General features: G+C 36.1%; 1 protein-coding gene across 1 annotated transcript; it reads left to right on the top strand.

Moving 5' to 3' along the window:
• Positions 1-366: 366 nt before the first annotated feature.
• Positions 367-24,306, top strand: TM9SF2 (transmembrane 9 superfamily member 2; the record flags this gene model as incomplete). The annotated part of the gene is made up of 16 exons (XM_010282398.1): positions 367-434; positions 1,462-1,555; positions 2,286-2,413; positions 6,693-6,822; positions 8,423-8,547; positions 9,427-9,538; positions 12,112-12,191; positions 12,278-12,386; positions 12,510-12,642; positions 12,889-13,008; positions 15,188-15,245; positions 15,898-16,057; positions 17,499-17,650; positions 18,659-18,770; positions 19,364-19,535; positions 23,637-24,306. Coding segments are annotated over 16 exons (1,821 nt in total), but the record flags the coding sequence as incomplete, so codon positions are not given.
• Positions 24,307-27,068: the final 2,762 nt, after the last annotated feature.

Raw genomic sequence — 27,068 nt, 5'->3', positions numbered from 1 at the left:
TATTACACAGAAGTTGTGATGATGACTAATACGGCTCTAACTTGGTACATTAAACTAAAACGCTGGCAGCTCTGATAATTGTATTCTTGCACATGATTTCTTGCTATCTTGTAGATTGAATGGTTATGTTAGCCTTAAAGTGGTTTTGTCATGTGGTCACTGCTTTTGCGATGGTTAGATAGTGTTTCACTTACGCTTTCAGCGGATACAGCTCATTACACAAGATTCTACTTTTCAAGATGTATAATTACACAAATCTTACATTTTCAGCTTTCCTTCATGTTATTCACACAAACCTATTTATATATATCCATCAGAATTGAAGAAGTGCTTTAATATAACTGCTGGTTTTCTCCACTTTTTCAGTCTGGAATCGAGCTGTTTGTGAACAGGCTTGACTCTGTAGAGTCTGTCCTTCCCTATGAATATACTGCGTAAGTATATGATACTGTTTATGTCATTTTAGTTGTCAGTTCCTCCAAAAAGAGGAATTTAAGTTTTCTTAATGTGTCCTTGCAGGTACTTTAGAAGTAGTGCATGGATTGATAGGCCCTCATGTAGGTCGAATCACTGCTTTAGAATAACTTAAGGTTAAAATGTGTTTGTGCATGTATATATAAAAAATACACTGTTCTTCATTAGTTGTCATTTTTTAGATCAAAGTATTACTGCTCTCTTAAGTAGCATATAGCCCAGATGAGTTAAAGTGGTAATGAGGTGTGAACTTCCCATCAATTATCTTAATGAGGTGTTAAATGTTTTCTTGCTACACTTCATAGGAGTGCACAAAATGTATCAGTGCCTGGTATAACTATGTCAAGTTGTTGCTTCAAAGAATATTTTGACTTAGTATTGAAGAGGTTAAGCACTAACTATGTCTACATTTTAATGAACACGAATGTGATATACTTGAAATTAGATTGAAAAAACTTGGAGGATGTGCTAATAAATGCGTTGGTGAATAAAACTGCAATAACCTGTTTATTTAATAGTGCTTGTTGTAAAGGAGCTGTCTGTATGTGTGTGTATTTTGTTGTTGTTTTTTTTTATTCCCACCTGCCCAAGAATCTGGCTGGCATGCTTTTCTCTCAGGGCTGTCATGAAATTCTATGCAAAGATTTAATACCTGGCTAAAATTCCTATGCAAATAGGAAACTTCTAATTAATATAAACTGAATTCTGAAATAGCTGACTAAGAGATTTGATTGTTGGTTTTGTTTTATGGTTTTGAGGTTTTTTTGGTGGTTTGGGTGTTTTTGGTTTTGGTTTGTTTTTTTTTTCCAAAATGGGACTGCAATTTTCACACTGCTTTGAAGATTCAAGGAAGAAAGTGTTGTCTAGAAGGAAAGCTGTATAGTTCCTTTTCTTGTGATGAAGATGTTGATTTGGGACCACTGTTTGAGGTCTAATATTTGCAGCTGAGAGTATTTTACTAACTTTTCTATCTTTTTTCTAATTCAGGTTTGATTTTTGTCAAGCAGAAGGAAAGAAGCGTCCCTCTGAAAACCTTGGCCAAGTATTGTTTGGAGAGAGGATAGAACCGTCTCCTTACAGGGTTTGTTCTCTGACAAGGGGTGTTCAGTAATACGTACATTCAAGTGTAATTAAAGGAGATCAGAATCTTGAAGATCCTCTTCACAAGGGCTTTATTTCCACAAGCATCAAAATCTGAAATGCCATGTAATAGAAATCTGTCAATTTAATCTAACTGTGACTGTGCACTTTGCATCATGAAACTGTAGCCTGAAATGCTGTGGAGGTTGTCTTCTTTGGAACCTGCCAAAGCCTGATTCTTGCTCCTCAGCTGTTCCCTTTTTATAGGATATTGAGTACTCTTATTTCTTGGAACCAGATCTGAAAATATTGCAGCTGTGAAATGGAAGAATTAGAAATGGTGTTAGCCAGCTTGTCTTTTCTGGTGACTGAAGCTCTCATCTCTGATACTATAGTGGGAGAGAAAGTTATCAATTAAATCTGCCTGGGACAGCATTGCTGCTGTGAGGTCAAATGACTTGTCTGGTAAATTGTTGCAGAAAACAGTTTTTAATCAGTGACAAGGAGCTTTTAGTGTAGGGCTCCTACAGTGATTACAGGAGGGTTTTATAGTATGCAGCAATATAAAAACCTCCTCTGGAGGGTTAATATACATAGTCTTGGTAATTTGTTAGGTGTTTTTATTGTATCAGTATAGGCGATTATAAATGTATAGGGGAAACTTGTGTAATTTCAGTATTTAACAAAGTTTGTTACAACCTTTTTGCTCGTATGTCTTTCATTTTTCTTAGTTCACATTCAACAAGAAGGAGACATGTAAATCTGTTTGTACAAAAACATATGATACTGCAAAGCCAGAAGATAAACAGAAATTAGACTTTCTGAAAAAAAGTATGCTGCTGAATTATCAACATCATTGGTAAGTTCATAGCAAAATTTGTAGATTAGTTAGTCTAGTATGTTGGTGATAATTTAGTTTATCATTTTGTATTTGCATGTTAATACAGATTGAACACTGGGTGTTTGCACTGACTCTGTTACCCTTCTGTTCTTGCAAAAAGTGTTATATTTGTTGTCTTCATTAAAAATTTCCTTTACTTGAAGGATAAGCACGGGGTGTAATGGAAGCGAGCCTGTTTCCAAACATAAAGCTTTGTGTAGTTTTTGTGCTGCCTCTGTGCTTACTGTAAATATTGCTCTTTCTTTGCACCTGTAAATGTGGAAGTTAATCCTGCCCTAGCTTGAGAAGAGTCTTAAGGCCTTCATTATACTGCTATGTCATCTTTGTTTTCCTCAAGAGCCTTTGCACTCCCCTTCAAATGTTTTGTCCAGGAGATAGGATCAATGGTTCTGAAAGAGTTTTATGCAAAGTTTGTTTCTCGTATAGGATATGCAACTGGAAGGTTGCATAATGAAAATTAATTAATGAAATAATTTTGAGGGACCCATAAACACTTGGTACTTTCCTATTCTCCGAGTCCCTCTGTAACCATCTGAGTCATCTTGGAGCATGCTAGGGCTCTGTTTCTCTTTGAGCATTGAGGTCCTCTTCTGATGGACAGTGGGGCAAGGCTGAATGTGTATGCTGATTTTCAGTTGGGGTTTAGCCATGTTCTGCACCCACATCCAAGAGCTGGGAAATGTTTGTCAGTGGGTTCCATCTTGATGTTCGAAATACCCAGACACACTATCTGTATTTGTGTAGCGCTTTGTATGTTGGTATGCTGTGCGAACTGCAGCCTTTGGGTGCAAGGGTAGAAGGAGCAGCTTGAGCATGAAGTTGTCAGAGTTCCTGTGGCGTGTCTTTGCAAGGAATATGTGAGCATAATTAACTGATGTTGCCCATATGATTCCAAATATGTGATCCCTGCTTCACAGGAACAAAGGTTTCAGTCTTCATCTAATAAGATTAAAATTTTCTGGATATATTAGTAAAAATGTAGGTGAAATGTTGAATGTTGCCACTGTTATTAAATGTTTTTCTGTAATGTCATATTCCATTTCTTCAGTTTTGAAACAGCTGCCCATGCTGGAAAGGCAATGAGTGCGTTTTCTACTGCATTTTATACTGCTCTTGGGAACCAATATAGGATAAACCTTTTTAGGGATAAACTATAGCTCACCAATGTAATGTATGGCTCACTGGGAGCCTCTTCAAAATTTGTGTAGTTTTAGTGTAGTTGGAAGTTGATAGATTAGATCAGAAGGGTTCACAGACAATAGCAGTACACTTATGTAAATGAACCAGGAAATAATAAAGAAACTTTGAAAGGCACAGCTACTTCTGCAGGGATTCAGAGTGTATACGCCTAACGCTGAAATAAGTAGAGCTTCAAACATGCTGGATTTGGTTATATTCCCATTAAATACTGCATATATCTCTAATATTTACACCACTTTGAATTTCACTGATGTGTGTTGGTCTGGCATAAAGCTTCACCTTTAAGAGTTTGTGTATGTTTTGTTGTATAAATGACAAATAGTTTCCCAAGGGTATGACCCTGTCACTCTTTGAAAGAGATTCAGCTTTTTTAGTAAAACCCAAAACTTAAGCTGACTATTGATACAGAAACTGGAACAGAACTATGTAAAACTAATCACACAGAAGAGTACTTTAGACTCTTCCCCCTGCCTTACACTAAGTATATTTGTAAAACAATTTAATGTATTTAAGCATATTTTTTAGCTTGTACAGCTACCTTCATAGGACTGTTCAGATTTTAGTAAGATGTAGTTCTGTTTTTCAGTGTGAAGACTTCCATTTAAATTTAGGGAAATACATCTATATACGTCTTCTTACATTCTTGGTTCTTTTAATAGCACTTCTACTATTTGTTTTTTTGCTAGGCTCACTGCCCTTAAACTTTAGAACCAGTGGCGTGAAGAATCCCTATTTATGCCTGTTATGGTAATGATAGTCCTTCCACAGCTTCACAAAGTGGAAGTGGCTGGATTTTGTGATGAATGATGCATAGTCCAGGAGTATGTTGTACGGGGATCAGCAAGGTAGCGTAAGTGAGGATTTAATAGAGACTTATTACCCAGTTTCAAGTTATGGTAAAATTCCTGGGGAACACAGATGGTGCAAAGTACTTTTAAGGGTTTAAAAGCCACTTAATAAGATTAGCAATTGACAAACTGAATGGGACTCAACGTCTACTGATATCTTGGCTGACAATGTTCATCACCAGATGTTCTTGAGACACATACAAAAACACTGTTGAATAGTGTATTTGCCCCACATGTATAATCTCTTCAAGTAATTTTAAATTAGAAGATTAACTGTGAAAAATAATTTGCTGCTTAAACTATCAATTTGTTCCAGCTTTGCGACTTGAAGGCAGCTCAGTATGTCTTTGCTGCAGAAGATGCAAAGGAAAACCTTTATCCCAACCAAAGTCGTTAGCAGTAGATTAGTGCTCTACCTAGTTCTGATTATGAAATGAAAATATTAACAAAAGCAAGAGCTTCTCTAGCATATATTATGAAGGCAAAATTCCAAATATTGTCCAAATGTAATGAATCTGCAGCTGGAATAGCTCTAATCAGCAACTTAATTGTGCCTTATATCAGCATGGTGAAACGAGTAAGATTTGGTTAGCGCTGCTGCTGTTTGCAACTCTGTGATAGTCTCTGGAATCTCCCCAGAACCTGGAAACTGTGTTTTTGGAGGGCTTGTCTTCCCCTCTTCTGCTGTCTCAGTATGAGCCATAAACATTGCTACTTATTTCTGTCTGGTAGCTAATGGTAGGGATGATGCAGATCTCCTTGTGGTTTGTGAAGAAAGGCACCACATACCACTCTTTTTTTACCCCCATCTATTGATGTGCTTTAAAAAATACTGCTACTTCAGAGACTGTTACAATACCCAACAAACTAAATAATACTTTGTTGTTGTCTGAAGTAATAATTCCTGTGTTTTATTAGGTATTGGAAAGTAATGGGGTGTTATCAGGTATGAGGTATTTGTTAACATTAATAGCTTAGTGGTTATAATGATGAGACATCTAATTGTAAAGGATATTCAGTAGCTTGGTAAGTTTTACAAAAATGTGTGTTGTTAATTTTCAGTTGGATGTCCTTTTTTTTGTCTAGTGATGCACAAAAAGTGGCAGTTGTCTCATGTCTTCATGTGTGAAGTTTATTAACAGACCTTTAAAACCATACCTTGGAGTAATTAATGTTGCCCTAAGGGCAGCTACTGAATTTTAAGTCATCTTTGATTCAGTTTCTTTTGAGATTTATCTTTCAGTTAAAACACTTCATAACATAAAGAAACGGGTTTTTGGGTTTTTTGGTAGTTCGTTTTACAAAGGGACAGGTCACCATGTTGGGTATCTTTGTTTATGTTTAAAAGTATATTTTTCATATTGATGTTTGTACTGTTTGTAGCATCTTCGATACTTTTTGTATCTTATGGTCTTGTAATTTCCTGGAACTTCTCATGAGGGTGTGGCGTTCCTCCACAAATTTTTCAATGAAACTGAACTATAAACTTACTCAGGACTTTTAGGTAATATGAATATAAATCTCGTGATCCAATAATATAAAGGCAGCAGAGAAGTTTGAAAGTAATTACAGTAAAAGTTTAAAGACTGCTATGAAAAATGTGTTTTTTAACGGAAGAGTAATGAGCAAGCTGGAAAATTAATAATACGTGTGTGTAGGCAAAATTTTTTATTTTGTGTTTTGTCTTGAAATTATCAAGTTCATTTTAGGTGGTTTAGTGGATAATTTTGGCCTTTTTTAAAGACAGAATAATGTTAAATTGTTATGACTTTGGAGTGGGAGAATTTTATGTATTGGGCTGTATTTCTAAGGGGAGTTCAGACACCAGTCCAGTGAGTAGAATGTTTTGGTGGCCAAAGAGTAAGTCTCCTATTTCCAAGACACCTTCTGAAGAAATACATTGATTTATTCCACACACCCTCCCCCCCCCCCCCAAAAAAAATAAACTTTTCCCCCCCCCCCCCAAAAAAAGATAAACTTTCAGTTGAAGAGCTACATGCTTAGATCTCGTTCAGAAATTGGATTGGCAATTGGTGCAGTTCCATGTGTTAAGATCTGAAAGAAGTATTATTCTTGTAGTTAATCTTCCAATAATCAATGTAGTGACGTTAGATTATTATTAATCTGGTTTTGTTTACATTACACTGTGTATGTTGAAAGGTTGTGAACTGTCACTATGCCATTAACAGGATTGTGGACAACATGCCTGTGACCTGGTGTTACGATGTTGAAGATAGCCAGAGGTTCTGCAATCCTGGTTTTCCTATCGGCTGTTATATTACAGAAGACGGCCGTCCAAAAGATGCCTGTGTTATTAATGTATGTTTATGCAGTTATGATTTTTTTAATATCCTCTTTTTACGAATTTAAAGACTGGCATTTTTCCTATGTTTCTGTGATGAGTCCTCACTATCTTAAGAACCCTTGTTACCTAAAACTAGGTAAGTGTTTTGATATCTCTGCAAGTACCACAATTTGTAAGCCTTGTCTAAGCCTAAGAACTTTATCTTTTCTGTTGCATAATACGGAAGGGCTCTAAAAGATAGAGGTAAGAGATGAACATGCATAGCATTTAGCACGTGTAAAGGGTGATGGAGCAGAAAAACATGTCATCCTTCATTGCCTAGGAAGTCTAAACATTCGAAGGCTTAGACTTCACATTTTTGTGGGATAGAAGTGTTTTCATGGAAGCAGGTTTGCATAGACATGTTTGTACCTCTGCATGGCAATTAATACTACCTGAAGGACTGTTTTCTCTAAAACTGTGTGGGCTAATGAAGAAGGCAGAATGTAAGATTTCTGAGTGAACAAAGCTTCTCTTGTGACAGACAGAACTATTGGATTAACTGGTGGAGGTCTAGGTAAATGCACTGTAAGCATTATGGAGATGAGAACATGATAGAAAATCCAGGATGTCTTTAGATTACCGCACACCTGTTCCATGGAGAGTTCACTAAGAACCAGGAATAGGTTGCTGGTTTTACCAAAATGGTTGGTTTTACTTAATGGATCTTACCAAAGACAACTGTTTCTCCAGTTTCTAATTTGTTTCCTTTCCTCCATAATGAATTGGTTTCAGTGGCTCCATGAGAATGGATGCTGGAAACACATCTATGATCAAACATGTAATCTGGCAATATTCTCTTAATCTTAATTAAAACCAAGTATTTTAAAAATGGAAAATAACCTTTGAAGGAGTAACTGAAGGACTGTAGAAAAACACTTTGTTTATACAACTATTCTTATAATTAGGGTGCTTTGTAGAAAGGGGTGGGGACAGAACCTTGAAGTACTACTAGTTGAACTTCAGTAGACATAATGCTTGTGATTTAACAACCTCTTTAACTGACTAAATTCCAAGCTGTTGTTTCCCTTTACCTGAGACTTGTATTCAGCATTCTTGGCTGCTGCTTATAGTTTACCCCTGTGCATCTTTGGTTTCAAATGTCAAGGTAGTTCTGTCACAGAGAGCAATTATTTGCATTGTTTGTCCTGGAAGGTTCTGTTTAATCTATGAAAAATACACATGTTATTTTAAAATAGCTGATGTTTATGAGATCTTTCTGATATGAAAGTTGTCACACAGTTATCTATTGTTTGCTACTTCAATAAATTAAAATGGGACATCTTCAGTTACTGAAGTATTTATAAATACATTTTATATGTAAATACTTTTCTACTTTTCAGCTGCAGTAGACTGTTCTTAGCATTAACTTTTCTAGTTTGCCTTTTTAATGCAAAGCTTTAATGCAAAGACTTTGCTATCTCTTTATTCCCAGAATCCCACATTCATTTTGTAGGAGAACTTCTTGACAGAGAAACTGTACACAGTCTAAAATTCTGTTCTGTAAGTTTCTGCCTAAGGCCTTTAGGTGTCTTTCTCTTTTTGATTGTTTAACATCATCTTTTATCATTGCAGTCAGAATTTCATGAAAAAGATACTTTTTATATCTTCAACCATGTTGACATAAAAATATATTACCATGTTGTGGAAAATGAAGCTCTGGGAGCAAGACTAGTTGCCGCTAAACTTGAACCAAAAAGGTTAGTACTCAGAAATAAGTTGTCATCAAACAGTGGTCCATCCCAAGATACTTGCTTTGATTTGGGGACCTCTTGCTAGTCGGAAATGTTTTCAGGTATGTGACCTGTAGATTAGCTTTCCTGTTGATTGATGTAGTCTAATGTCGGACACTTTAACATAATTTTGTTTTGAATTTGATAGATCTTTGTGCACTATTTCCTATTTGGGCCAAAAAAAAAGATAAAATAAAACCTGGAAGTGGTGTGTGTTCGGTGAAGCAACTCTCATTTCCCTACTGGGGAACATGTTGTCTTATGATGAAATAGGCCACCAGTGCCAGAGGCAGGAGTAATCAGAGTGCAACATTTGATGTCTTCAGCAATCAGGATTTGAATGGAATGATTTCACAAATCTACTCATCAGTTGTTCTGGTGTCTGTGTGGCTTTTATACAACTGATGTCTGTTTTATTACTTTGTAGTGTCTTTCCTTTCTTTTGGATTCTTGATATAACTGAGCTTGTTGCATTGTTGGTGCAGCATCATGATGAAAATATTTTTTTCTGACAGAAGTTAGTAATTCTGTTGTTGTAACTTTTAGAGTGTTTTGGAGGTTCTTAGTGGTACTCGGACTTTTTTAATTTTTGGTGCTCTGCTTTAGAGACCCTGCTCTCCATAGTGTTCTTTTTAGAAGAAACAACTTTTGTTTAAAAAGTTCAAGTACCAAAAAGTCCTGTGCTTATGATACATTCCTTATGAGTTCTGAAATTTGAGGCATTAAGAACAATTTTTATATTTCAGGGAAATACCCTGGCTGAAACTGATGCTTTTGTAAGATGAATGAATTCTCTTTGGAATGTTGTCAGTGAAGCACCTTTCATACTGTTTTTTCTTCCCGCAGTTACAAACATACTCATCCAGACAACCCTGATTGCTCAGGAGTACCTATGGATATAAGTAATAAGGCTAACGGAGAAGTCAAAATTGCTTATACATACTCAGTTTCTTTTCAAGTGAGTACTAAGCTTTCTGTGGTACTAAGCGCTCTCAAAATCATGTATTGATACTCTGAATGATAAGGTTGGACAACTAAAATTAGCTCAGAATAGTAAATTTGTGGTTTTAAAACTTTATTTGAACTGCACTGTCAGTGATTACTTGGGATTTAACCACACACTTTACAATTTTGCATACCACCTCACACTCACTGAATGTGAAATGCGCATGTGTGTTTTAAAAGAATCACACTTTCCATGTTTACCTAGGTTGTCTGGTAGCTTATTTTTCAATCCAAGCTTTACGTCTGAGACATTGTGTGTTTCAGCAAATTACTGTTGTAGGTAGGTTAGGTTGAAGCTGATCGTTTTCTGCTCTCCTGCTGCAAAAGCTTTCTTCTCCTCAAGGTCTTCCTCCCATGGAAATCTGCAAAAGAGCAGGAAGCTGATATTCTTTGTTCCTCTATTCTCTATTTAAAAGCAGAGGAGCTTTTAAAAGAGCTTTAAAAACAGTTGCTATCAGGCAACTGCAGGGAGCAGTGATGCTTGAATATGTCTCGTTCTGGTGACAAGCAAGAGAGATTTTTTTTTTTTTAATGGAGTTTGCTGGACAAACCGTTTCCCAAGGTTTCCCACTCTCCGAGACTGTTTCCCTATTAGTCAAAGACCTCAAAATGCAAGTGACTCACTAAAAAGAAAGCAAACTATAACTGGAGTTCTTTACTCCTTGTGTATGTATTGAGAGGATAGCTCACACGCAACAGTTCATACTTTCAACCTCAACAATTCTGTGATTCTTCTGGATATGAAGGAGTCTACTCCTTACTTTTTTTTGTCATTATGGACTTTAATCAAAATCTGGCAATTAATAAATTAAAAAATGAAAATAAGGCAATTTTTGTTTAACTTTTTTCATGTTCTGAGTGCAAGGTCAGTGGTGCCTTTCAGAATGATAGGCCATTGTTATATCAAGGCTTTTCATATATCTTTCTTAATTCTAGACTTACAGCCTGCTGTAGGATTTGATTCAGCTGTGGTGGAATGGAGACTAAATAGTTGATCTTTAGTGTTAGTTGGAGAGTAGCACTGAGTTAGCATGTGGGATCCACTACCACTGTCATAAGTATTATGCAGTAAAGCACTGGTCTTACAATGTCATTACATTGCCACAGCTTCTCAGCCATGAACCCTTTTTATCTCTTAAGCTGTTACAGCAGTGTTTGTAGAATTATTATGATCATTCCTTACTTCAGTAATGTACTGGATTACATGGTAAAGTTCAAAATACAATAAATACTGTAAGAAAAATATTCAGAAGGGTTTATGTTATGTTTGACTTCATAATTACATTTTGAGAAATTATATCAGTTATTATACTGAAATTAATTTGTATACTGAAAAGCAAGTACTTCTGGAAACCTGTGAGAAGCTAGTAATTAAGAATGACCTTAGCTTCATGCTGTTATATTGTTTCTCTTTTAAAAATTACATGCCCAGCTATGTGTGTGTTACTGTCCTGTATGCTATGTTACATCACTTTGAGGTCGTCTTCTGAAATTCCATCGGGTTGGCAGATCAGGTCATCTCAGGAAGACAGGAAAAGGGCAGTATAGGTATGGGGGAAAATGCGATTCTATCCTAGAATCATTGCTATGGTTTAGAAATTTGTTGCTTGCTTTACGACCTAGCTTTATTACCTCAGTGAACTAGATATTTGATCTTGGCTAAATTTTTTTAACGTGTTTTCTTTTATATTTTCAAAAGCTGGCTTTACTGGAAAGCACTCTTGTTCTTGTTTGTTATAAATTACTGAAATAACATCCTGTCAGGAAGACACCTGGCCATTTCTATTAATTGATGCTAGTGTTTATGGTTTGTTTAATAGCAGTCTTGAGGTTGATCAGCACTGTTTATTCCTTTTTCCATGTTTACTATGCAAAATAAAACAAAACAAATAAATACTTTTTTTAAGTGTTTCTGATCAATGAATGTTCAGTCTGAATAAATACAATCCATTGAAATGCCTGAAGAAATAATTTGTTTCCCTCTGCTAACAATGTAAGTTCTGTAGTATTGTCTCCCAATCTGGCTTGCAGTACAAGCTGAATGTAACTGGACTGGTAGTTGGTAGTGAAACGAATTTGTGTGAAAGAGAAGGATAGTTTGGACAGAGCACTATCTAGAAAGGGGAATATTATGCTGCAGACCATAGAGCAGATCTTAGCTTCTCAATGTCTGTGGGGTGACTTACATATGCTAAAAAAACCTCGCATATCCTCTTATTATTCTGCTAGTCATTTGAATTCCACATGAGTTAATGTAAGTCTTGAAGGGAGGAAGCACAATTAAACTAATTTGATAGACCTTTATGTCTTCAGAAGACATGGTTGCTCAATACTATCCAGAAGATATTTTTGTTTGGATTCTATGGTCAAATCTGATGTTTGTTTTAGGTAACTATCCCTGGAAGGCATGTAACATGAAATTTCCAATTTGTCATGAGATTTAAGATTGCTTGGCATGAACATCAACTTGTAAATGTACAAGTTGGATACTGACTGTATCTGAAACTGATGTGTTTACTCTTTCAGGAAGAAAAAAATATAAGGTGGGCATCAAGATGGGATTATATTTTGGAATCCATGCCTCACACTCACATTCAGTGGTTTAGGTGAGAAGAAAGTTAGTCTTCAAGTGTACTGTACTGAAGTGTTTACATTGCAATTTGAATGATTTTTTTTTTTTTTTTTAATTCAGTATTATGAATTCCTTGGTGATTGTCCTCTTTCTGTCTGGAATGGTAGCTATGATTATGTTGAGGACACTGCATAAAGACATTGCAAGATACAACCAGATGGATTCCACTGTAAGTCTAAAATGTACCTCCTAAAATTTATTCGGAATGTAATTTTTTCAGCTAAGTGCATTTCTGTAACAGGCTATTTAAATGGCAGTCTGCTGTATTAAAATAGATGTATTTCCTTTACAGGAAGATGCTCAAGAAGAATTTGGCTGGAAACTGGTTCATGGTGATATTTTCAGGCCCCCAAGAAAAGGAATGCTGTTGTCTGTTTTTCTAGGCTCTGGCACACAGATCTTAATAATGACTTTTGTTACCCTGTGTAAGTAATAAGGTGGGGAGGAGTTATTTGAGTACAGATTATTTTTTCACTACTAATTGCATGGTACTAGTAAAAATAGCAGTATAGATTTTGTCTAGAAATTCCTTAGAAGTCTTATGGTTTGAAACAGCTGAGCTGATGTAGTAGACGTGCAACTTGGTATGCATAGATTTTAAGATAACTGATATACTGGCTTTAAGTCAAATGTACAGTTACTTTCTAAAATTGTGCATCTCTGCTTCATAGTTTTTGCTTGCCTGGGATTCTTGTCACCTGCTAACCGGGGAGCTCTAATGACCTGTGCTGTAGTTTTGTGGGTACTGCTTGGAACTCCAGCTGGTTATGTTGCTGCCAGATTCTACAAATGTGAGTAAAAGTTATTTAAAATGACAAGGCTTAAGTTCATTAGAGTAAATTATCATCACAGAACTGATTTTTATTTTGCAGTACTGTTTGTAGTTTCCCTCAGGGCAAGTTGGAAAAATGTATGTACCTTAACAACAGAAAACACATACAGAACACTGACATGGTTACATTGGTTTTGATGTGATCGTGCCTGAAGACCCTGCATTGCTCTTGTATTTATGGAATTGGGAAGCAAATTCCATTTTACTAGCACTAAGCTCATTACATCAGACAGTTTTGTATTTCTCTTTCCTACAGTTGGGGGGAGCGGTGTTAACGTACATTTAGTTTTAGCCATCAGTGTTGCTTGGTGACTTCCCCACCACCTTGAACCATGAACCTCTGTTCTTGCATGCCTGAGATTTGTCACCTCTTTTTAGCTAGTTCCTAGGTCTTTGAGAGAATGGTGCTTATCAGACTGTGTCAGGGACGCAGGGTAAGAATTATTAGGCGTTCTGTAGTTGTAGAAATCAACCCAGTGGTGTTTGGGCCCCTGACAGTTGTTAGGTGATACTGTTTTCCTTCACTCATCCCAGCCGGCTATTGTTTCAAGGCCTGCCTACCAACCCCAAAGGGTTTGCCCCTGTACCCTCTGGTTTATCTTAAGGCAAAGCATGCCATTCTGCATACAGCTTGTTTTAATTACCTTACTTAAGGTAAAAGACTCTTTATAACTGAGTGAGCTGGATCTTTTGGACTATTTTAGTTCTGAACATACAGGGCTAGAGAAGGAGTTTATTTCTGAACTTCAGCCTGTCAGTAGGCATTGGAGTTCGTTCTTACAACCATTTTGTAATTTTCATGTGGGGAGGTCCACTGGGGAAAGAGGGTTTGTATTCTGTAAAGAGTTTTTCTACAGTGGTAGTGATGTGATGTGATAGTGAACTATTCTTTTTCCTAATCTCCAAGCCAATTAGACTTAAATGGAAGGAGACTTTAGGACTAAGAGCATAATTGAGGACAGAATGATTCTTTATATCATGCTGTATATTAGGTGTTTTGAAAGATATTTTGAAAGATATTCAGGTAAACTGAATCCTGTATCTTTGGTGGAGATGTAGCTAATAATAACTCCATTTCAAACTATGCTTATAGGGAATCATTTAGTCGATACTTGAATATTGTGTTTTAACTAAAACAGTGAGTGACTGATCCAGAGATATTCTTGTTATAACACGAGGTGGTCCATACCTTGTATAGAGCATGTAAACACAAATGTTTCTCCTTACAGTGTACAAATAAAGTAATGTGAGATATAAACCAAAATGCAACTGAAATGGATATCCAGTTTTAAAAGTTTGGGGTTTTTTTTCAACATTGCGTTTAAAAAGTGAAACCTGAGTTGAAATTAAATGGTTAATCTTAGTAACTGGTGCTATGTTCTATCAAGAATTTATGAAGAGGTAGAAACTTAATTAAAATCACTCTAACCATAGTAATTTCTGACTCTTGAAGTAAAGCAGCATGTCATTATGGCAGTGCTCAGATGAAATTGTCAGCTTCACTGCATTCCAGCAGGATATTTTCATTTGAAAGTAAGCTGACCAGAATTTTTATCAGTGTAGTGCAAATTCATAAAGACTTTCTTAATAAAGCTATCTTTGGTTTTTTGGTGTCACCACTGCTTAATGCTGTTAAGACTCAAGAGAACATCACTACTTCCTGTAAGTGTGTTCATCCTGACTTTCTTGTAAGATTCATAGACAAGAATTATTTCAAGAAAACTGTTAAGCTTGCTTTTCACATACTTACTTTTTTTTTCCCTACTGAAACCTGCAGTCAAATGCTAGAAAGCTTAAACTTCTTAATGGCTCCAGGTTTAAACTGTTTTTTAAAGACTTAAAACTACTTCAAATCTGCTTCCTCCTTTTAGCAGATAAAGTGGTCAGAGACTCTGTTTAGTTAGATACTTTTCCTGACCTTGGTCTGAGGCTTGTCTTTGCTTTGAAGCTGTGTGGTTAAGCAATATGACGAGAGAATTCAGTTTTATTACTGAAGATTTAGTTTGCTGTTTTAAACTTGGGCACGATAGCTCATTATTTGAGTATTTGCAAGCTAAGTATAACAGGTAAATGGACTGGAAAATTAATAGTTGTGAGCTTGATGCATGTTTTCATGACTGTCAAATGTTTTAATACAGCATTTGGAGGTGAGAAATGGAAAACAAATGTCCTGCTGACATCATTCCTTTGTCCTGGGTAAGTTGAGAATATCGCCATGATTAAAAGAATTAATTGCTTCTCTGACACGTGTAGCTAACTTAAGTTTCAGCTATACAAGTAAATCTTATTACATTGTCCCTTTATTCCAGAAGCTGCAAGAATATCACAGTGCTTTTTGACAAAGATGAATATGCTATATGCTAATGGCATATCATCCTTGCATTTTTTTTTTAGTAAGCATTTGTTTACGCTCACCACATGAAAAGGTTGATTAAGAAAGAGCATTACGATAGTAGTAAGTTTTAGACAGGCACAATTTTTCATTGCTTTCTCTTACTCTCTAGGCTTGTTTCTCTGACCACACTGTAGTTGATCTTACATAGTGTCATATACTGTATAACCACTGTGATAAATTTTTCTACTTAATCACAGCAAGCAGTCTTACCCTGAAGTGTAGCTAAGACAAGCATATATTTGAAATTGGTTAGTTGGAAAGTCAGCTCCTGCTGGAGTTCAGTCCCACTAGATTAACTAAGAATTGCTTGTTTGACCTCTTCATTTTGATATTTTATGTGTGTCATTTGGTTTTAACAGGTATTTATACTAAAATCTTAATACAGCTGTTTTGTTAATACTATTAAATATTAAGGAGTATTTCTGTGCTTTAAGTGTGTTATGTATTTTTCAGAATTGTATTTGCGGATTTTTTTATCATGAACCTCATTCTCTGGGGAGAAGGCTCTTCAGCAGCTATTCCGTTTGGTACTTTGGTTGCTATTTTGGCACTCTGGTTTTGCATATCTGTACCGCTGACATTTATTGGTGCCTATTTTGGTTTCAAGAAAAACGTAAGTGTTTTTGAAAAATTGTTTTCTAAGTGTGTGTATATACATACATACATACATATTTTTCACTGTATAGACTATGACTGAGGTAGCACCTAAGCTGGTTGCGTTGTCAGCTCCAGTTCTGTTCAATTACTTTAGTTCTGCATTAGATAACTGATCTTGAGATTCCAAGACTTTGATATTCAGTTGGTTGTTGGTGGTGATATTTCAGGTGGTTATCATTGTATTTAATTGAGTGACTGCTATGTGATTTAAGCATTTTTGTTTTAATTAGCATCTCCTTCATTACTAAAAAAATTAGTTGACCCAGCCAAGCATAAGGGAAAGGAACTTACGCATTTCTAGTTTTCCCCCATGTTTTTTGTTCCTGTCTGCCCTCTACACAGAGGATAATTTCTAATTAAATTGCTAGAGTTCTTGTGAAATCTCTTTGCATAAGTGTTCTGGAAATAGTTGTCATTGCTAGGCAGGCATTAATTGGGGTTTACTCCTAAACTGATCAATTTTATTTATTTATATGAGGGCTCTTTGTGACACTGGTGACCAAACCTTCTTAAATAATTTTTTTTTTTCTTTTTGCTTAAAACGTGGTTTATTGTGCTCCACAAACTTAAAAATATATGTTTGGATATTTTTGTGTTTTTTCCTGTATAGGAAGCCAGAATTCCAGCTCTCTGTAGCTCTATGGAATACCTTCAGAGAATATTTAAGTATCTTAGAAGGCACTTTTTAAGTCAATTGTAGTTACCCGGTTTTCTTAACCAGAATGCAGTGTTTTTTTCCGATAACCATGTTGAAATTCCAGCATACACCCCTGCATTGTACAGAGGCAGCTCCTTTAGGAAAGGGGGATTTGATAAACTAAAAGGCAATGTGACAGGTGTCACAAATATGTTAAAATCAAATCAGAAAGCAAGTACCTATCAAGTATCTATTGATGCTCTTGATGTAATCTTTAAGAAAGGGGAAAGATGGCAAAGTATGCATTTATCTGCCTTAAATTTTTTCTCCCACCATGCTTAGGATTTAATTGCCAGATTGAATCCTCTCAGTTTGTAAGATTACCCTAATGTGATTCTTGGAGTAAATCCTGAAAAACAACATTTTTGCAAGGGGAAAGCAAGAGTCTGCACCACCACTACCCCCAGCTGAAAAGTGAGCAATCAGCTCAGGCTCTGTAACAGATCATAGGTAATCATAAAAAGGGAAGTCCAAAATCTCTGTTGCTGTGTTTTCAGTACGAACTGTGTTTTAGCTTGTTTGCCTGACAAATCTTGGTAGCTAGGCTGATAGCAAAAGCAGATGTAGCGGTAGCTGAGTATGCACATGCTCAAAACAAGTAGTAGACTTTTGCCACCACTCATTTCAAAAAGCAAGCAAAAAGGTAGTGCTGTAGTCTGACATTTTAATTTATTTAGCTATTTCTTATTTTCGTTTAAAGGCTATTGAACACCCTGTTCGCACAAATCAAATTCCTCGTCAGATTCCTGAGCAATCATTCTATACAAAGCCGTTACCTGGCATTATCATGGGAGGGATTCTACCTTTTGGATGTATCTTTATACAGTTGTTCTTTATTCTCAATAGTATTTGGTAAGTTAACCACAATCTATTTGAATTTTCTCTGTCATAAAAGGTGGTAATTTCTTTGTGGAAAATTTTTCTTCAAGATGCTTTGACTGATTTTTGGTGATGCAGGGTTACCAGACCACTGGTTCAATAAAAATTTAAAAATTAACATCTTTTTTAACATTTTGTGGTTTAGACAGTGCTCAGTGTCCGTTTTGCTTGTGTGGCTGTGATATGGTTACCAATTTACAGCTGACCTACAATATTCAAATAGCTAGTTTTATGATGCTACTCCTCTGACTTCATGTGGAAGTGGCTCTGAAGCTGACGTATGGCATGTAATTTGAAAGCAGTAATATATTAAAAATTACTTGAGGTTTTTTTTAGTTGTTGTTGGTCTAGAAAATTATTAGTACTCGTGGGAGAAAAAAGAACCAAGAACAAATTTTGTGAAGTCTTTATAAAGGCACCAGAGAGTAATTCCTTTCAAAAATAAAGCACCAAAGACTAGTCCAGTAGAAGTGAATTCTGATGTGAGCTCATAGCACACTGACAAACTAATCTACTGTGAGGGATTTGTCTTCCTTCTGGCACAATTTAGTTACTGGATCTTGTTAAACTGTTTCTGAACCTTGAATAGGTGCCTCTACCCAATGTAGACAGCAACAGCACTTGACATTTCTTGTTATTTTGCAGCTCTGCCCCTTTGATTGAAATGTGAGGTGAAATCCAAGTTCTGTTGAAGTCAGTGGAAAAGGTCACGCTGACTTCACTGAAACTGTAATAGCCCAACCAGGAGCACGCTTTGGGCTTGTTTTCTCACTGTTTTCAGACTGAGCTTCTGAGGCTCCTATTCTTCAGAATATTTCTAAAGAATATTCTTTAGAAAAATAAATTAGTCAATTGTATGGCCACGCAACTGACGGTATTTCAGTAGGAAGGGGAATACTTAAGGTGAAGCAGGTGTTACTGCATATGAAGAAATGTTAGCACAGTGTCCATTTTAACTTTTTTTTAAACTCCCTTTTATAGGTCTCACCAGATGTATTACATGTTTGGCTTTCTCTTTCTGGTTTTCATTATTTTGGTTATTACATGTTCTGAGGCTACAATATTGCTCTGCTACTTCCATCTATGTGCAGAGGTAAGAAATATTCTTCAGTATTTATACCTGATTTTGTTTTAAGAATGCTTCCAAAGAAAAATGTAAGGCTTTTGTAGTTGAAAATAAGTATTCCAGAATTCAACATAAACACTATTTCCAGATGAGATGTACTTAAACAGTGTCTTTGCCTAAAGTAGCCTGCTTCACTTTTCAAAACTTGTAACAAATATTAAAACACTGCACTGAGTACTGCTAAGTCAGATATCTCATCTTTAGATTCTACCTCCCTGTTTTCTGAAGATGCTAAACTAATCCATTAACTTTGTTCAGTGAACATCCATTTTGGGCTTGCCCAACCCTGGGGAAAAAAAAATGTCTGTAGGTCTGGCTTATTTGGATTTTTGCCTATTTGATACTGATCTTTTAGCTTTCTTATCTCTATTTGTGAATGTTGTAGTTAAAGCAGTATTGATTATGTATAGGTGTTTTTCCTGTAGATGAAAACAATAAAAACTCACTTTTGGATAAAGTGATAGTAGAAAAAGTAGCTCTGCGTTCAGTTATAGGGTCAGTGTGTTAGAGGTGATGGAATATTACTCATACTTTTTTTTTTCCCCCCCCACTCCTTCTAGGACTATCACTGGCAGTGGCGTTCATTTCTTACTAGTGGTTTCACTGCAGTTTATTTCCTAATATATGCAATACATTATTTTTTTTCTAAACTGCAAATCACAGGAACAGCTAGCACCATTTTATATTTTGGTTATACCATGATTATGGTTTTGATCTTCTTCCTTTTCACAGGTAAGTATATTGAACCTTAATTTAAAATTTGGAGTCTACCTTTGACTTTGCACAGTAGAATCCTTGACAAAACTTACCTTGATACAGGATTATAAATTTATATATGTCTTTGATTTTTTTTCCAGGTAGTTGTGTTGCATTTTAACTCTGTGATCACAAATTTTAGTGAAAGAGATTAAGTGAGGATGAGACAAAACTACTGCTAATTTGAGGTGTGGCCTATATTTAGATCTTCAACTATGACACCTTTAAACATGATAAATACTTCTCCAGACTTCATTCCTATGTTAGTCATGTGACAAACTCAATTTTTAAAAACAATTGTCTTTAGAGAAACATGCTTCAAATAACACACAATCAAATATAAAGTTACAGTGTCAATTAGGAAGAAATTGCAGCTTTTGTGGAATAGGAGGACGGAAGAGATAGGAGTAAAAGTTGACAGAGAATACTTCTCTTTTTATTTGCTCTCTTCTGGAATTTACTTTCTTTCTGAATTGCACTGAATTGGCACAGGAAGCAGACAAGAATTTCTTAACCATTTTTTGATGCAGTCTTGTCAGAACCTTATCATCTTTATTGTGAGCTTTTGGAAAAGCACCTGTCTTAAGTGCTGCATTTCAATTTCCTCTTCAGTGAGTGGGATGAGGTCACAAAATCTTCCTTTGTCATCTTCAGTACTAAGAAGGAATTGTCAGTCAGACATATATCCCCTGGTTAGGGTGGAAGAATGGCATTGAAAATGCAAGAAGTCTCCTTTCAAATTCTGATGCAAGAAGGCAGCAACCACCAACTCCTCAAATCTTAAAAATACTAAATTCTTCATTCAAAGCAGAATGTAATCTGTCTTTGGACTTTACCCTACAGAGCAACATTTTTTTAAACTATTTTGAACTGATCAATAGTTTAAATAATTTCAAGCTCCGTATTTATGAAGTTTAGTGATTCCTAAGGCTTTGATATATATATATGTGTACAGCTATTCAGGCTGTATTTTGAGGCCTCCAAGAAGACAAATGGCTTGTCATCTGAGCTTTTAATACACATCTCACTATAACTACACTTAACATAGGAGAACAAAAAAAAAATCTAGTGGGAAAAGAACTGACATATGAGAATGGTGTTCATTTTCAGTGTAACTGAATAATAATATCGAAGACATCGCCACTTCAGCTTAGGAAATATTGAAGCTGTTCATGCACCACGACTGAATGCAGATGATGATGAATGGGAGCAAGAGCCTGCAAAGAGTTTCGTGGGTCATTGCCTGTAAAAAGGGGGGAACAGGGCTTAAGTGCATTATATAATCTCTTTGAAAAGTGATCAAGCTGTGTTCCAAAAGTGGTTAGTTTTATCTTCCACCCTTCTCTTTAAGTCAGTCTAATGTGTTTTGGCATTGCTTGCGGATGTTTTGTACGTTACACATCATCTCTACTTTTATTTATATGTTGTGCACTGGTAAGCAAGTCATTCTGAATACGTAGATCAGAGATTCTGCCTCCCTTTCTCACCCTGTCTTATTCCTCATCTGGGTTTACTAATAGTCTCATTGAACTGAAGAATTTAAGAATGCATCGTTATTCAACTAGAAGTGAATGTGTACTGCTGTATGTAGATCAATTTTTAAATACAGTGAAAACTTACGAAGTTTGACTATAAAAATAATAATTTTTAATTAAATTAAAAAATTTAGAAAAATAAAAATAAAAAATAATTAGGCCTTATGTAAGTGTGTAAGGTCAATTAATTTAGTTTCACTAGCTTTTCCAATAGATATTCAGCATGTCTGTCTTTTTTAGTAGTAAACTGTGTTGGGCAAAGCCAGAATTGTGTTTACCTTATCTGCTTTGTTCAATCTGTTTACTTTTGGATGCATGCAGTAATTCTGGACTGCACACACTCAAGATAAAGGGGATTTACAGTAAACTTTCTATGCTGAGACTTGGCTTAGCTGCCTTTCTGCACCTAAGGTACCCCTGTAATTTTTATCTTCTGCCCTTACTCTTTTGAATCAGTCATGTCCCATGACATCATCTAGAGGCATTAAGACGTGTGCAGTGCATCCCCCTTTTCCTTTGTTCACGTGTTCACTTCCAATTGACCAGTTGGCTGTGCAGCACCTGTCGGCAAATCTGGAGAGTCCCTTTCAGAGTGGGTTCACAAGCATGCAAAGAGGTGGTTTACTCTCGGACTCCTTCAGGTGCTTTCTGTGGTAGTCATTTGTGTGTAATGGGGACAGCGGAGATGTGAGTTACGCTGTGCAACTTAAACTAAGCTTTCAGAGCTTGTATGCTTTCGTTTTTTTGAAGTTTTCAGTTTCTGTATTGAAATTTGGGGAGAACACATGTGAAGTTAACCAAAGGGGTAGGACTTTGAGACATCATATGCTTAATGATTTTTTTCAATCTACTTCCCACAAGATTAAGTGCAAATTATCCTTTGAGAGAATAGTCCTATTTATTAAGATTTAAGAATAATTTTGTCCATTTAGGTTGATATGCATTCTAAGACTGATTATGTTCCATTCTGAGTTTTACTGAAGAGCTTTGAGATAATGTTTTACAGAAAAAGTTAGGGGCAGGGTAAAGGGACAGGCATTTCTTTTCCAGTCTTAAATGAAAAAGCATATTAGCAATTTAGCAAAAATGGCTCCTAAAGGCAACTGACTTCCTGTGTCAGGATGATAAAGAAGCTAAGAAGAGAAAATCATAATTGTTGTATCAAAACTGTTCTGCTGCTGCTTACTCATCTGTTAAAAATCATCAGTATTGGGAAGGGTTTTGACGGTGCCCTGCTGCTATGTCAGTGTAACACATGCTTCAGGCACTTGCATCCATACCACATTCCAGGTCATTGATCAGACTCAGCAGGCAAAATACCGAGAACTACATGACAAATTTTTGATTCACAGCTGGGACCAAAACTATGTATCATAGTAAATGAGTCAGTTAAACATCAGTAGTTTAGCAAGCATGAAGGAAAAAAAAAATACTGTGATACCATTCATGGTTCCTTCCAAGCTTGTATAGTGAATGAGTTAGCACACAGCTTTTGTTGTCTTCTATCGAGTCTAAAATAAAGATTTTTCTGTTTGTTTTATTTAAAGAATTTACTTGACTCTTGCATAAGTTAAGGCTATGATTTTTAGAAGAGGTTCTCAGGCAAAAACCAGATAATCTTCAGGGTTTTTTTCTGTCTCAGTTTTTGTGGTAAATGAAGGTTCCTGTAACAGGTGTTCTGAGCGGCTGTTAAGTTCATTATCATTCTGAGTCTGAGTTATGAAGTAATCCAGTTAGATTAACAAAGCTCAACTATATTAACTACTTTGCATTCAAAATAATATTTTTATTAAAAACTTCTGTGTGAGTTTTACAAAGAGAAGGGATGCAGCTATTCTTCTTCAGCTGAAAGGACTGAAAGTTATCAGGGAAAGTGTTTATTGTTAAATTTCAGTTCAAGTTTGCTTATACCTTTTGACTGCCTTAAGTATTTCAGAAGTGTTTATTTTTAAGGTACGTAACACATTTTCAATAGGAAGTACAAGTGGCGTAGAAACTACCCTGTGGTTTGAAATTTGTATTAACTTGATGTACGCAGAAATTTCCAAGTCCTTAAAGTATAAATAAGAAATGCAAACTCCTTTTGATGCTGTCAATCTAATTGGTTTACTAAATATAATAATAATATTCTGATCAGCTGAGCAGATCAGGTAAAGTGTGTGTGACTAGTCACTGAAGAAGGGTAAAATGGAGCAAGATGAAGGAGTTGGACTGGGGAATAATGAAACAACAAAGAACAAATACATAGGAAGAGAATTAACATAGAAGCATCTTAAAATGAGTCTTCCACGTGATCAGCTCTGTAATTGTGAAAATTATGAGATACTTCACATAGTAGTTCATGCCTGTAAAGACCAGGTACTGCCTCTAACTTTTCGTTATCTGATCTGATCTGATGGATGTAGTGAAGACTAAAGATAGCAGATTGCATATACATATGTCCTGATTTATGAGCTACAGATAGAAATTGATGTCTACTGTGTCAGTTATCCTAATGTGTAACTTCTCTTTTTTCTTTCTTTTTTTTTTTTTTTTTCCCCAGGGACAATTGGATTCTTTGCATGCTTTTGGTTTGTAACCAAAATATACAGCGTGGTGAAAGTTGACTGAAGAAACCCATGTAAAGAGTTAACACAGAAGAGGTCTAATCTTCATTAACATACCTTAAAGACCTGGTCTAGTTGATGAACTTGAGCTTTATCAGAAGTAATGGCTTCCTATTCTTTGAGAATGATACTGAATATGCAGCTGCCCCAAACACTTTTTCCACTAACACGTTTGTATTGTGACTTAACAACCTGTTTTCAGATCTTAATGAAGATCAGAGTTACTATATTTATGCATTTGTAAATACAACTATACTTCAACAGAAATGTTAAATTCTAATGGCAGAATAGAAGTGGCTGTATTACACAACTTAATGATACTTCTGATCAAAGTACAACTGTAAATAGGTTTTTCTAGCTTGGTAGGTGGGATGATTATTTTTCTTTGAGGGAAATGAGAACTTTTTATTGTAAGAACTTTGAAGAATGACTCCTAAGAAGTGTTGCTTTTAGTTTGGATGAGATTTTTATTTTTTACTGGTGTTACGTCCATAAATATTCTGATTTCTGTGACTTCATTAGTTTTGGTGTTCTTGGCCTTTTAAACTATGTGCCTCTGAGTCCTTGAGTTTATAAATTCATAATCTAATAAATATTGTAAAAATGTCTTCAGTGGCTCATTACATATTATAAGTTCATTAAGATATGTAAATACAATTATATTGAAGACAGATGCTTAAAGATTGCAGAGAATATTTTATGGCATTTTCTGTGGTTTAATGTATATTGACACACCCTTATATCTGCAAGACATGTTATTTGTGCTACATGGCTATAACACGAAATGTGATTGTGGCGCATGAGAATTAAATTATGCACACATTTAACAAAACCACTCTGCAGCATTAATTCAGTCCTTACCCCAGATACGTTTTCAGAGATTGCTATGGAATTGTCAGTATGTTGAGAAGATCTTGTAACGCACAAGTCGGCATTCTCTGCTGACCTTGCTTTTAAAAGATCTCAATGATGCATATTCTATACGGCAACTATTGCTGATTGTACTTAATGTAGGTTAAAAAATAAAAGAAAATTACTATTTTTGCCTTATATTAAGAGACTAATGTTGATTTTGGATGACTAGCATTAAACCTATATTTGGTTTTTTTGAAAATGGAGTATTTTGTTCATATCTTGTTTGGTAATTTGAGACTTGTAACACAATTTGGCTTTTGGCAAGTTTTCACGAGCCTGATAAAATTTCACTTAAAATTAAACTTCTTATACCAGTTGCCATTCATAAGGTTGGTGGGGGTTATTCTTAGCGTTTTACTTTTTAGGAAAGACCTTAACGTAATGATGCTTGAATAATGAACCCAATAAAAGTATCTTTGGTTAAGGTAACTTGTCATGATTAACCTCCTGAAAGTTGGCAGGTAAAAAGGCTTCAGGTGACATGTCCTCAATTGCTGTGCTCCACAGCCCCTCCAGATGAAGCACACCACGCTCACTGCTGATGCCCAGCCACAGCTCTGCTCAGATCTCGTGGACAGGTTTGTTCTTGTGCTCCTCCCCACATGCAGTCACTAGGAAATGCTGTTTTCAGATAAATCTTCCATCTTTTATGTTCAAAACAGGAAAAGGGCGAGTGTGGTAAGCGTTTGTTCTTCACTGTAGTGTGACTGTTGATTTACATTTTTTTTTTAAAGTATATTAAGGATATTCCATTTTATCTTTGGTTTTGTGATCATCTGCTGTGTGTGTAGTCACTGCTCAAAATCATCAATAGCTATTACACAAATGGGAATGCTTAGTTTGAGAAACACGAATCGGTTGTCTATTATTGAAATATTAATATAATAGGTGCTCAAGAATTTCAGTGTAGTGATAGGAAAACAGATTTTTTGTGATGTATTTACAACTGCTGTTTAAAAATTGGATTACTAGAAGTCAGATGTAGCCACTGTGGTATGTATATGAGTTTGAAACTGGTAGGTGTATTTCCCTTTTTTTTTTTCCCCCCCTACAGACTAGTTGACAAGTCATGGCAGCTTCTCAAGTATCTGATTTTCACCTTTAAAGGCAGTTTGTGAAGTATGTTGTTATCTTCTGGAATCTAAACCTGCTGCATACACAATTTTTTCAAGCAGCTTTGCCTTGTAATAATTGCAGCTGTTTTGGAATTTGACATGGTTAGGTTTCAGCGTGCAGTACTTGAGGCACTGCAGAAAGTTTAAGACATCACAGATTTTGTAGAAGAGCTATTCTAAAGTTGTTCCCTCCCCTGAAACACATAATTTTAAAAGTTTTTCTAGCATTTAAGCTTTTGGTGTGTGTTAGGGCACCCAAATGTTCTACTGTTGTTGTGGTTTAACCCCAGCCAGCAATGAAGCACTATGCAGCCGCTTGCTCACTTCCCCATGCTGGAACGGGGGAGAGAATTGTAAGGGTAAAAGTGAGAAAACTCACAGGTTGAGATAAAGGCAGTTTAATAGGGAAAGCAAAAGCTGCGCACACAAGCAAAGCAAAACAGGGAATTCATTCACAACTCCCCATGGGCAGGCAGGTGATCCACCATGTGAAATGGTTTCTTGGGAAGACAGACGCCGTACTCCAAAAGTCCCCCCCTTCCTCCTTCTTCCCCCCAGCTTTATATACCAAGCATGACACCGAATGGTATGGACTATCCCTGTGGCCAGCCCAGGTCAGCTGTCCTGGCTGTGTCCCTCCCAGCTCCCCGTGCACCCCCAGCCTGCTCGCTGGTGGGGCAGCATGAGAAGCCGGACAGTCCTTGACAGCTTAGCAACAACCCAAAACATCAGCACGTTATCAACATTTTCCTCATCCCAAATCCAACACATAGTCTCACACGAGCTTCTGTGAAGAAAATTAACCCCAGCTGAAACCAGGATAACTGTGTACTATATGTGTTCTTCAGATCTCTTGGGGAGGCCTGGGTTTTCATCTCAACTTTCAAAATACTGGCCTCTTCCAAAATCTTTCTATACTGGCAGACATTTTCTTAAAATGCACTGTTTGCATGGATATCTGAGAAACTGTAAATTTTAGGAAGGTTAGGAGGTAGGAATAAATTGCTGATCTGCGTGAAGACAGAGCAAATTTAGACTTCAGACCAGTGTCAGGTTTTTTTGGTGGCTGGTAAATAATTCAAAAACTGATTCTTCAGAGATTATAGACACTTTTTTCAGTCTCTAAATTTAATCTGAAAGTAATCCTTAGTCCAAATCGTGTTTTGAAAACATGATATAGGAGTTAGTAGTTTGGGGTTTTTTTTCTTTCTCTAAGAAAGAAAAAATAAAAAAGCAGCTTTATGGCAAGCTGCATCTCACGGCAAGCTACCTCGTCCATCTTTTGCTTGGTAGCGTCATTTCTTATTGAAATACTTAGCAGCTGTGTTTGAACAGCTG

This window comes from Phaethon lepturus, unplaced genomic scaffold (genome assembly GCF_000687285.1).
Source record: "Phaethon lepturus isolate BGI_N335 unplaced genomic scaffold, ASM68728v1 scaffold16602, whole genome shotgun sequence".
In the NCBI taxonomy this organism is placed as follows: Eukaryota; Metazoa; Chordata; class Aves; order Phaethontiformes; family Phaethontidae; genus Phaethon; species Phaethon lepturus.
This window is presented reverse-complemented; position numbering and strand designations above follow the sequence as displayed.